The 13048-nt window shown below is 39.9% G+C and overlaps 1 protein-coding gene across 2 annotated transcripts in view; it reads left to right on the forward strand.

Annotated features, from left to right (window-relative positions):
- SCYL2 (SCY1 like pseudokinase 2) overlaps nt 1-13048 on the forward strand; it is a 70439-nt gene that overhangs the window by 27988 nt on the left and 29403 nt on the right. For both annotated transcript variants that reach the window (XM_050750058.1, XM_050750059.1), the window contains exon 4: nt 1798-1942. In XM_050750058.1, coding sequence (XP_050606015.1) covers nt 1798-1942 — 145 coding nt within the window. The remainder of the gene's footprint in view (nt 1-1797; nt 1943-13048) is intronic.

Here is a 13048-nt window from a genome sequence, read left to right on the forward strand (position 1 = left end):
AAAACTTCCAGTTTTTAATGAATTAATAATACTGAGATGACACTGGAATTACCCAAAGGAAATGCACTACAGAAAGAGTAATTCAGATGACAGTCCAGAGTTGGTGATGTATATGGGGATGAGTCACTTACAGGCAGTAATTAAAACCTAAAACAAAGTGAGTTTTTCAAGAGTATGAGTAAAAGGAGCAGAGTACTGAGGAAAGAACCTTGAAATGTAGGGAAAACGAGAGCCAAAGAAAAAATTAGGAGAAATATTGTCGTATGGCAGGAGAATTGGCAGCATGTCATGGAAGCAAAAGGAAGGAAGAAAACCCACTAACACTGGGGAACACAGAATAAAAAAGAAAATAAGAACAGAGAAGAATTCGTTACATTTGACCAGTGAGAGGTTGTTAGTCACATTCAGTAATTTTAGTAGAATGACAGTTTGGAAGCTAAAAAAGTAGATTCAAAGGGACTTAGCAGAGAAGACACTCTGTGAGTCTGTAAGACAGGTCTTTTTTTTTTTTTTTTTTTTTTTTTTTTGACCTTACAGTTCAACAAAAGCATGCCTTATGGTCCATTGTGTTAATGAGCTAAGTGTTGGGAGTACAGAATAAGGCAGCTTCCTTGATGATGGCTGAGCAGGTAGCAGGACAATGTGACCCTTTCTCTCCTTCAACCTAAGCTCTGTTTTTATTTCTTATATATTAAGCTTCTGCATATGCTCTCATTTGAAAAACAGATTTAAGGCAGAAGAAAAGTTATTCAGGTACTGGAACAGATGAGACATCTGTTAAAGGACATAACTGCCATTTAACAGTTACTACGCAGGCCCAGAAGCTTGTTATATAGCCACGTTACTGAACTACTCTGTAGTTCTTCATTGCCAGAGCCTAAAGCCCAAGGCCTAAAATGTTAGGGCTTGAGTGGCAAATGCTTGGTAATTATAATACCTGTGGTTAGCTTATTGAGCTTACATGCTTTATGTATTTTACATGATTTTCTGATTTCATCTTTATATTAACCCTTTAAGGCGGATCTATTATCACCATTTTACAAACGGGTGAAGTGAGGCTCAGAACAATAGTGTCCATTGTTACCAAGATAGCACATAAGGATGCTGGGACTTAAAGTCAGGTATCTGTCCTCAAAGCCTGAGCTCTTGATCATTACTCTGTAAGGCCATTGAATGTTAATATCTAACATTTTCTGAGTTTATAAATATTCTTGTACATGAAAGACTAGTAATTTAAAAAATTTAATAACTGATACCTTTCAAAATGACATATAAAATAGATAAAAGCAAAACTGCTTTGTGAAGTGGGAACTGGGCTGCTGGAGCTAGCTATGCCTTGTCTCTCTTCCTGACTACTCCTATTCCAGGGTCATCTGTGGGAAATCCGGAAGTTCCTTTGAGCGTATTCTGAAAATTAACAGCTTTATAAATAAAGATAATACCATAGGTATAATGTAACGGTATTTTTAATTAGTTTATTGGTTTTCTGTAAAGAATATCAATCATTTGAACAAGACTGTTGAAGTAGTGTTTTATTTTCTCACTTTTTAAGTTTTAAAAAATATCACAATTATCACAACACTTAGTTTAAAAGACCAAGTGATTTATCTAGTATAATTTGTATGCAGAGGCTCCTAACTTTGTTGGTTTAAGTGGATTATGTCTATGCTGAAATTACCAAATGTAAAATAGTCTACTTTCTTGATAGTTTAATAGAAGTACTAATATTTTATGTATATTTGATTTTGATAATGTGTAATAATATGATAGTAAAAACCTTTTTCTTTTTTAAAACAGGGATTGCTTGGCATTTTGTACAGAACCAGTTTTTGCCAGTTTAGCCAATGTTCTTGGTAACTGGGAAAATCTACCTTCCCCTATATCTCCAGACATTAAGGATTATAAACTTTATGATGTAGAAACCAAATATGGTTTGCTTCAGGTATGTGTTTTTACTTAACATGTAAAAAAGAGTTGTTTCCTTTAAAATTGGTTTTAGCATTTCAAACTTACTAGCCATGTAAAACTACTTTATGTAAACTTTTGGTTCTTGTTAGTAATTTAATCATTATTCCTATGTTCTGGAAATTTTTTCTGCAGTTTGTTGTTAGGCTTAAATGATATTTTAAACATGTCAAACTGATAACATTGGTAACCTTTGGGGGGATCACTTATTGGCTGGTGGATGGAGTCAATTCCTTTTGATTCTTTCGAATTTTAAACTGAACAAATTTTATAAAGCATTCAATTGAAATAAAAAAGTCTTTGATAAAAATAAAAATTTTATCTTTAAGGAATTTACTTAGTAGATATCAAGCAGTATTGTTAGCCTTTTCTTTCTTTTCTTTTTTTTTTTTGAGATGGAGTTTCATTCTTGTTGCCCAGGCTGGAGTGCAATGGCGCGATCTCAGCTCACTGCACCCTCTGCCTCCCAGGTTCAAGCGATTCTCCTGCCTCAGCCTCCTGAGTAGCTGGGATTACAGGCATGCGCCACCACGCATGGCTAATTTTTGTATTATTGGTAGAGACGGGGTTTTACCATGTTGGCTAGGCTGGTCTCGAACTCCTGACCTTGTGATCCACCCACCTTGGCCTCCCAAAGAGCTGGGATTACAGGCATGAGCCTCTGCGCCTGGCTAGCCTTTTCACATATGCTCATTTTTTTCAGATTTCCTTTGCCTGCTTACCAAAGTAATATCTTCAAAGCTGACTTTGGCAGCTTATGCCTGTAGTCCCAGCACTCTGGGAAGCTGAGGAGGGAGGATCACTTGAGCTCAGGAGTTTGAGACAACCCTGGGCAAGACAACATAACAAGACCTTGTTTCTACAAAAAAATTTTTAAATATTAGCTGGGCATGGTGGCGTGCACCTGTAGTCCCAGCTACTCAGGAGGCTGAGGCAGGAGGATCGCTTGAGCTTGGGAGGTTGAGGATGCAGTGAGCTATGATAGTCCTACTGCACTCCAGCCTGGGTAACAGAGTGAGAACCTATCTTAAAAAAAAATAAAATAAAATAATATCTTCAGTGCCATAGAATAAATTTATATAGTAGATTCTAAGTTCCTTTTGGGCAGACATTATTTTTATTACGTTTGAACAGCTTTATTAAGATATAATTGGCATACAGTAAACTACACATATTCAAAATATATGGTTTTATAAGTTCGACATATACTTACCTGTGAAACCATCACCACAATCAAGATATTGCATCTATTCGTAACTCCCAAGAGCTTCCTCATACCCCTTGTAATCCCTCCTTCCTGTTCCTTGCAGTTTTTCTATGCCTTATCTCAGAAAGTTACTGACCTGCTTTCTATCACTATGGATAGATTTGCATTTTCTAGAATGTTATAAGTGGAATCATATGGTACCTGTTCTTTTTCGGTCTGGCTTCTTTTTTTGTTTTTTGAGATGGAGTCTCACTCTCTTGCCCAGGCTGGAGTGCAGTAGCGCGATCTTGGCTCACTGCAGCCTCCACCTCCTGGGTTCACGCCATTCTCCTGCCTCAGTCACCTGAGTAGCTGGGACTACAGGTGCCTGCCACCACGCCTGGCTAATCTTTTGTATTGTTGGTAGAGATGGGGTTTCACTGTGTTAACCAGGATGGTCTCAATCAATCTCCTGATCTCGTGATCCGCCCGCCTCGGCCTCCCAAAGTGCTGGGATTACAGGCGTGAGCCACCGTGCCCGTGCTGGTCTGGCTTCTTTTAACCAGCATAATATTTGAGATTCACGTGTTGTGTGTATCAATAGTTGACTTTTTTTTTTTTTTAAATGCCGAGTTGTTAATTTTATGAATATACCACAGTTAGTCAATTTGCCTGTTAATAATATTTAGGTTGTTTCTAGTTTTTGACTACTGTGCATAAAGCTGCTATGAACATTCATATACAAGTTTTCGTATGAACATACACATTCATTTCTCTTGATTAACCGAGTACTTGGGAGAGAAATGGCTAGATCGAATGGTATGTGTATGATTCACTTTTTAAGAAAATGATACTGTTTTCCATAGTGGTGGTGCCATTTTACATTTCTGTCAGCAGCATATAAGAATTCCATTTTTTTTCACATCTTTGCCAAAATCTGCTATGTTGGTCTCTTTGGTATCAGTCATTCTAACAGGTGTGCAGTAGTATCTCATAGTGCTTTTAATTTGTATTTCTCTGATCAATAATGATAGCGAGCATCTTTTCATATGCTTCTTTGCCATCTGGATGTCTTTTTAGGTGAAATGCCTCTTCAGATATTTTGCCCATTTTTTTGAGTGGGTTGTTTTCTTATTATTGACTTATGTGTGGACACAGTACATAATTTACATAATTTACAAAGGTTTTCTCCCAGTTTGTGGCTTATCTTGTTATTCTCTTCACTGTATTTTTTAAATAATTGTGGCAAAATACCATCTTAACTTTTTAAAAATTATTTTTAACTTTTGTGGGTACATAGTAGGTATATATACTTATACATGAGATACTTTGATACAGGCATGCAATGTATAATTGCATCATGGGAAATGGGCATCCATCTCCTCAAGCATTTATCCTTTGTATTACAATCCATTATACTCTTTTAGCTATTTTTAAATGTACAATTAAATTATTATTGACTTTAGTCACCCTGTTGTGCTAGCAAATTCTAGGTCTTATTCATTTTTTCTAACTATTGTTTTTGTACCCATTAACCATCCCTACTTTCCCCCACCTCCTGCAATTGCCCTTCCTAGCCTCTGGTAACCATCTTTCTACTCTCCATCTCCATGAGTTCAATTGTTTTGATTTTTAGCTCCCACAAATAAGGGAGAACATTGGAAGTTTGTCTTTTTGTTCCTGAGTTATTTTGCTTAACATAAAGACCCCCGGTTCCCTCTGTGTTTTGTTGCAAGTGACAGGATCTCATCCTTTTTTATGACCGAATAGTACTCCATTGTGTATATGTACCATATTTTCTGTATCTGTTCATCTGTTGATGGACACTTAGTTTGCCTCTAAATCTTGATTATTGTGAAATATCAGCAAAGTGCAGATATCTCTTTGCTATACTGATTTCCTTTCTATTTTTGAGTATGCACCTAGGAGTGGGATTGCTGGATTGTATGGTAGCTCAAATTTTGGTTTTTTGAGGAACCTCCAAATTGTTCTTCATAGTTCTTGTACTAATTTACATCCCCCCGCAACAGTGTACGAGGGTTCTATTTTCTCCACATCCTCTCCAGCATTTGTTATTGCCTGTCTTTTGTATGAAGGCATTTTAACTAGAGTGAGATGATATCTCATTGTAGTTTTCATTTTTGTTTCTCTGATGATCATTGATGTTGGGTACCTTTTTTTATGCCTGTTTGCTATTTGTATGTCTTCTTTTGAGAAATGTCTATTCAAATCTTTTGTCCATTTTTGATCAGATTATTAGTTTTTTTTTTTTTTGATTGAGTTTTTTGAGTTCCTTATATATTCTGGTTGTTAATCCCTTGTCAGATGGGTAGTTTGCAAACATTTTCTCCCGCTCCGTGGATTGTCTCTTCACTTTATTGTTTATTTCATTTGATGTACACAAGCTTTTTAACTCGATGTGATCCCATTTGTCCGTTTTTACTTCGGTTACCTGTGCTGGTAGGGCATTATTCAAGAGTTCTTTGAGAACAATGTGTATTCTGTAGCCATTGGTTGAAATGTTCTGTAACTGTCTATTAGGTCCATTTAGTCTGTGGTACAGATTAAGTCTGATGTTTCTTTGTTGATTTTCTATCTGGAAGATTTGTCCAGAATTGCTGTCAAGAACCTAGACCTGGATTTGGGCACCTCAAGAACCCACTTGGGGCTCTTCCCTGCTGTGGCCAAGCTGGTACCTAAGGTGCAAGACAAAGTTCCCTTTGCTTTTCCTCTGGTTTCTCAAATAAAAGGAGTCTTTCACCATAGCCACCACAGCTGGGAATGTTCTGGGTCACCGCCCTGAAACCAGCACAGCCCAAGACCCATGGTGTACTACGTGGGTATCACTATTGGTTATTCAGGGCCCGATGGCTCTTTAGTTAGCAGATGATGAATCCCGCCAGGACTGGGTCCTTCCCTTCAAGGCAGTGGGTTCCCCTTTAGCCTAGGTATGTCTAGAAATGTCATCCATGAGCTGGGATCTAGATTGGGCCCTTAAGACTGCCTGGTGCTGTATTCTACTGTGGCTGAGCAGTTACCTAAATGCAAGACGAAGTCCTTTTTACACTTCACTCTCCTCTCTTCAGACAGAAGGAAGGAGACCCTTTTGTTGCTGCCAGCTGCATTGCCTGGGGTTGGGGGAGGGATGGTGCAAGCACCCCCTTATCTGTCCCAGCTGTTGTCTCCCTAGATCTCCCTAGGACACTTGCCATCCTAGTCAGTTTACTCTAAGCCTAGCCCAGGATTAAGAGTTGCATAGAAATTGCAGTCCTTTACTATTTGGTATGTTTTTGCAGTGGCTGGTACTGGTTTTTCCTTTCCATATTTAGTGCTTCCTTCAGGAGCTCTTGTAAGGCAGGCCTTGTGGTGACAAAATCTCGCATCATTTGCTCGTCTGTGTAGGATTTTATTTCTCCTTCACTTATGAAGGTTAGTTTGGCTGGACATGAAATTCTGGGTTGAAAATTCTTTTCTTTAAGAGTATTGACTATTAGCCCCCACTCTCTTCTGGCTTATAGGGTTTCTGCAGAGAGATCTGCTGTTAATCTGATGGGCTTCTCTTTATGGGTAACCCGACCTTTCTCTCTGGCTGCCCTTAACATTTTGTCCTTCATTTCAACCTTGATGAATCTGATGATTATGTGTCTTGAGGTTGCTCTTCTCGAGGAGTATCTTTGTGGTGTTCTCTGTATTTTCTGAATTTGAATGTTGGCCTGTCTCGCTAGGTCGGGGAAGTTCTCCTGGATAATATCCTGAAGAGGATTTTCCAACTTGGTTCCATTTTCCCCTTCACTTTCAGGTACACCAGTCAAACGGAGTTTTGGTCTTTTCACATAGTCGCATATTTCTTGGAGGCTTTGTTCATTCCTTTTCATTCTTTTTTCTCTAATCTTATTTTGATACTTTATTTCATTAAGTTGATCTTCAGTCTCTGACATTCTTTCTTCTGCTTGATTGATTCGGCTATTAATAATTGTGTATGCTTCACAAAGTTCTCATGCTGTGTTTTTCAGCTCCATCAGGTCATTTATGTTATTCTCTAAACTGGTTATTCTAGTTAGCAATTCCTCTTTTTTCAAGGTTCTTAGCCTCCTTGCATTGGGTTAGAACATGCTTCTTTAGCTCAGAGGAGTTTGTTATAACCCACCTTCTGAAGCCTACTTCTGTTAATTCATCAAACTAATTCTCTGTCCAGTTTTGTTCCCTTGCTGGTGAGGAGTTGTGATCCTTTGGAGGAGAAGAAGCGTTCTGGTTTTTGGAATTTTCAGCCTTTTTGTGCTGTTTTTTCCTCATCTTCGTGGATTTGTGTACCTTTGGTCTTTGATGTTGGTGACCTTCAAATGGGATTTTTGTGTAGACGTCCTTTTTGTTGATGTTGATGCTTTCTGTCGATTCCTTTCTGTTCGTTAATTTTCCTTCTAACAGTCAGGCCCCTCTGCTGCATGTCTGTTAGAGTTTGCTGGAGGTCCACTGCAGACCCTGTTTGCCCTGTTTGCGGAGGCTGTAGAACAGCCAAAGATTGCTGCCTATTCCATCCTCTGGAAGCTTCATCCCAGAGGGGCACCCACCAGATGCCAGCCGGAGCTGTCCTGTATGAGGTGTCTGTCTACTCCTGCTGGGAGGTGTCTCCCAGTCAGGAGGCACTGGGGTCAGGGACACACTTGATGAGGCAGTCTGTCCCTTAGCAGAGCTTGAGCGCTGTGCTGGGAGATCCGCTGCTCTCTTCAGAGCCAGTAGGCAGAAATGTTTAAGTCTTCTGAAGCTGTGCCACAGCTGCCTCTCCCTCCAATGCTCTGTCTCAGGGAAATGGGAGTTTTATCTATAAGCCCCTGACTGGGGCTGCTGCCTTTCTTTCAGAGATGCCCTGCCCAGAGAGGAGGAATCTAGAGAGGCAGACTGGTTATAGTGGCTTTGCAGCTACAGTGGGCTCTGCCCAGTGCGAACTTCTAGGTGACTTCGTTTACACTGTGAGGGAAAAACCGCCTACTCAAGCTTCAGTAATGGCAGACACCTCTCCCCCACCAAGCTCGAGTGTCCCAGGTCGATTTCAGACTGCTGTGCTGGCAGCAAGAATTTCAAGCCATTGGATCTTAGCTGGCTGGGCTCCTTGGGCATGGAATGTGCTGATGGCTCCCTGACTTCAGCCTCCTTTCCAGGGGAGTGAACAGTTCTGTCTCGCTGGAGTTCCAGGCACCACTAGGGTTTGAAAAACAAACTCCTGCAGCCAGCTTGGTGTCTGCCCAAACGGCACTCAGTTTTGTGCTTCAAACCCAGGGCCCTGGTGGTTTAGGCACCCAAGGGAATCTCCTCATCTGTAGGTTGCGAAGACCATGGGAAAAGCATAGTATCTGGGCCAGAATGCACCATCCCTCATGGGACACACAGTCCTTCACGGCTTCCCCTGGCTACAGGAGGGAGTTTCCCAACCCCTTGAGCTTCCCAGGTGAGGCCAAGCAGACTCTACTTCAGCTTACCCTCTGTGGTCTGCACCCACTGTCTACGGGCAAAATAAACAGCTAGCATCATAATGACAGGATCAAATTCACATATAGCAATATTAACCTTAAATGTAAACGGGCTAAACGCCCCAATTACACAGACTGGCAAATTGGATAAAGAGTCAAGGCCCATCAGTGTGCTGTATTCAGGAGACTCATCTCACATGCAAAGACACACATAGGCTCAAAATAAAAGGATGGAGGAATATTTACGAAGCAAATGGAAAAAAAAAAAGTAGGGGTTGCAGTCCTAGTCTCTGATATAACAGCCTTTAACCAACAAAGATCAAAAAAGACAAAGAAGGGCACTACATAATGGTACAGGGATCAATGCAACAAGAGGAGCTAACTATCCTAAATATATATGCACCCACTACAGGAGCACCCAGATTTGTAAAGCAAGTTCTTAGAGACCTACAAAAAGACTTAGACTCCCACACAATAACAGTGGGAGACTTTACACCCCACTGTCAATATTAGACAGATCAATGAGACAGAAAATTAACAAAGATATTCAGGACTTGGAACTCACTTCTGGATCAAGTGACCCAAATAGACATCTACAGAACTCTCCCCCCAAATCAAAAGAACATACATTCTTCTCAGCACCACATTGCACTTATTCTAAAATTGACCATATAATTGGAAGTAAAACACTCCTCAGCAAATGCAAAAGAACAGAAATCATAACAGTCTCTCAGACCATAGTGCAATCAAATTAGAACTCAGGATTAAGAAACTCACTTAAAACCACACAACTATATGGAAACTGAAGAACCTGCTCCTGAATGACTACTGGGTAAATAATGAAATTAAGGCAGAAATCAATAAGGTATTTGAAACCAATGAGAACAAAGACACAACATACCAGAATCTCTGGGACACAGCTAAAGCAGTGTGTAGAGGGAAATTTATAGCACTAAATGTCCACAGGAGAAAGCAGGAAAGATCTAAAATCAACACCCTAACGTCACAATTAAAAGAAAAGCAAGAGCAAACAAATTTGAAAGCTAGCAGAAGACAAGAAATAACTAAGATTAGAGCAGAACTAAAGGAGATAGAGACATGACAAACCCTTAAAAAAATCAGGGAATCCAGGAGCTGGGTTTTTAAAAAGATTAACAAAATACATAGACTGCTAGCCAGACTAATAAAGAAGAAAGGAGAGAAGAATCAGATAGATGCAATAAAAAATGATAAAGGGGATATTACCACCAATCCCACAGAAATACAAACTACCATCAGAGAATACTATAAGCCCCCCTATGCAAATAAACTAGAAAGTCTAGAAGAAATGGATAAATTCCTGGACACATATACCTTCCCAAGACTAAACCAGGAAGAAGTCGAGTCCTTGAATAGACCTATAACAAATTCTGAAATTGATATAGTAATTAACAGCCTGCCAACCAAAAAAAGCCCAGGACCAGATGGGTTCACAGCCAAATTCTACCAGAGGTATAAGGAGCTGGTACCATTCCTTCTGAAACTATTTCAAACAATAGAAAAAGAGGGACTCCTCCCTAACTCATTTTATGAGGCCACCATCATCCTGATACCAAAACCTGGCAGATATGCAACAAAAAAAGAAAATTTCAGGCCAATATCCCCGATGAACATCGATGCAAAAATCCTCAATAAATACTGGCAAACCGAATCCAGCAGCACTTCAAAAAGCTTATCCACCACGATCAAGTTGTCTTCATACCTGGGATGCAAGGCTGGTTCAATATTGCAAATCATTAAACATAATCCATCACATAAACAGAACCAATGACAAAAACCATATGATTATGTCAATAGATGCAGAAAAGGCCTTTGATAAAATTCAACAGCCCTTCATGCTAAAAACTCAATAAACTAGGTATTGACGGAACGTATCTCAAAATAACAAGAGCCATTTATGACAAACTCACAGCCAGTATCATACTGAATGGGTAAAAGCTGGAAGCATTCCCTTTGAAACCCGGCACAAATGCCCTCTCTTAGCACTCCTATTCAACATTGTATTGGAAGTTCTGGCCAGGGCAATCAGGCAAGAGAATGAAATAAAGGGTATTCAGATAGGAAGAGAGGAAGTCAAATTGTCTCTGTTTGCAGATGACATGATTGTGTATTTAGAAAACCCCATCGTCTCAGCCCCAAATCTCCTTAGCTGATAAGCAACTTCAGCAAAGTCTCAGGATATGAAATCAATAAAAAATAACAAGCATTGCTATGCAACAATAACGGACAAACAGAGAGCCAAAGAAGTGAACTCCCATTCACAATTGATACAAAGAGAATGAAATACCTAGGAATACAACTTACAAGGAATGTGAAGGACCTCTTCAAGGAGAGCTACAAACCACTGCTGAAGGAAATAAGAGAGGACACAAACAAATGGAAAAACATTCCATGCTCATGGGATAGGAAGAATTAATATCGTGAAAATGGCCATACTGCCTAAAGTAATTTATAGATTGAATGCTGTCCCCATCAAACTAGCATTGACTTTCTTCACAGAATTAGAAAAAAGTACTTTAAATTTCGTATGGAACCAAAAAAAGCCTATATAACCAAGGCAAACCTAAGCAAAAAAGAACAAAGCTGGAAGCGTCGTGCTACCTGACTTCAACCTATACTATAAGGCTGCAGTAACCAAAACAGCATGGTACTGGTACCAAAACAGATATATAGACCAAAGAAACAGAACAGAGGCCTCAGAAACAATGCCACACATCTACAACCATCTGATCTTTGACGAACCTGACGAAAACAAGCAATGGGGAAAGGATTTCCTATTTAATAAATGATGTTGGGAAAACTGGCTAGCCATATGCAGAAAACCGAAACTGGACCCTTATACAAAAACTAACTCAAGGTGGATTGAAGACTTAAACATAAGACCTAAAACCATAAAAACCCTAGAAAAAAAGCTAGGCAATACCATTCAGGACTTAGGCATGGGCAAAGACTTCATGACTAAAACACCAAAAGCAATGGCAACAAAAGCCAAAATTGACAAACAGAATCTAATTAAACTAAAGAGCTTCTGCACAGCAAAAGAAACTATCATCAGAGTGAACAGGCAACCTACAGAATGGGAGAAAAATTTTGCAATCTATCCATCTGACAAAGGGCTGATATCCAGAATCTGTAAGGAACTTAAACAAATTTATAAGGAAAAACAACCCCATCAAAAAGTGGGCGAAGGATATGAACAGACACTTCTGAAAAGAACATTTATGTAGCCAACAAACATGAAAAAAAGCTCATCATTACTGGTCATTAGAGAAATGCAAATCAAAACCAGTAAGATACCATCTCATGCCAGTTAGAATGGCGATCATTAAAAGTCAGGGAACAACAGATGCTGGAGAGGATGTGGAGAAATAGGAATGCTTTTACACTGCTGGTGGGAGTGTAAATTAGTTCAACCATTGTTGAAGACAGTATGGCGATTCTTCAAGGATCTAGAACCAAAAATACCATTTGACCCAGCAATCCCATTACTGGGTGTATACCCAAAGGATTATAAATGATTCTACTATAAAGACACATGCACACATATGTTTATTGCAGCACTATTCACAACAGGAAAGACTTGGAACCAGTCCAAATGCCCATCAGTGATAGACTGGATAAAGAAAATGTGGCACATATACACCATGGAATACTATGCAGCCATGATAAAGGATGAGTTCACGTCCTTTGCAGGGACGTGGATGAAGCTGGAAACTATCATTCTCAGCAAACTAACACAGAAACAGAAAACCAAACACCACATGTTCTCACTCGTAAGTGAGAGTTGAACAATGAGAACACATGGACACAGGGAAGGGAGCATCACACACCGGGGCCTGTCGAGGTGGGAAGCTAGGGAAGAGATAGCATTAGGAGAAATACCTAATGTAGGTGACGGGTTGATGGGTGCAGCAAACCACTATGGCACATGTATACCTATGTAAAAAAACTGCATGTTCTGCACATGGATCACAGAACTTAAAGTGTAATAATTAAACAAAAAAGAAAAGAAATTGCAGTCCTTGTGTAGTCCTAGACTGCCTTTCAAGTTTATCTAGGTCCCCAGAACACTTTGGTTCATGGTGGAGAGGCCTGTCAAGAAACTCAAGTTCTGACCTCTGTGATGGGTGATTCCCATCTGACTAGGTCTGGTTCAAGTGCTCCCTTAGAGCATGTATGCTAGTTGAGCCCAGCCTGGCTTTGCTTTCTGCTGTTACAGGGTAGCACTGATATCAGTATAAAGTCTCCTAGTCACTACACTCTCCTCCACGTGCACAGATTATGTCTCCATGCTGTACAGCCCCCATAAGGGACTGGGGAGAGATAGTGTTGGCAATTGAGGACTGACTGTGTAACCAGCCATGAAAGAGTACTTCTTCAGTGCCTCTTTCAG

The sequence above is a fragment of the Macaca thibetana genome, chromosome 11 (assembly GCF_024542745.1).
Source record: "Macaca thibetana thibetana isolate TM-01 chromosome 11, ASM2454274v1, whole genome shotgun sequence".
Classification (NCBI taxonomy): Eukaryota; Metazoa; Chordata; class Mammalia; order Primates; family Cercopithecidae; genus Macaca; species Macaca thibetana.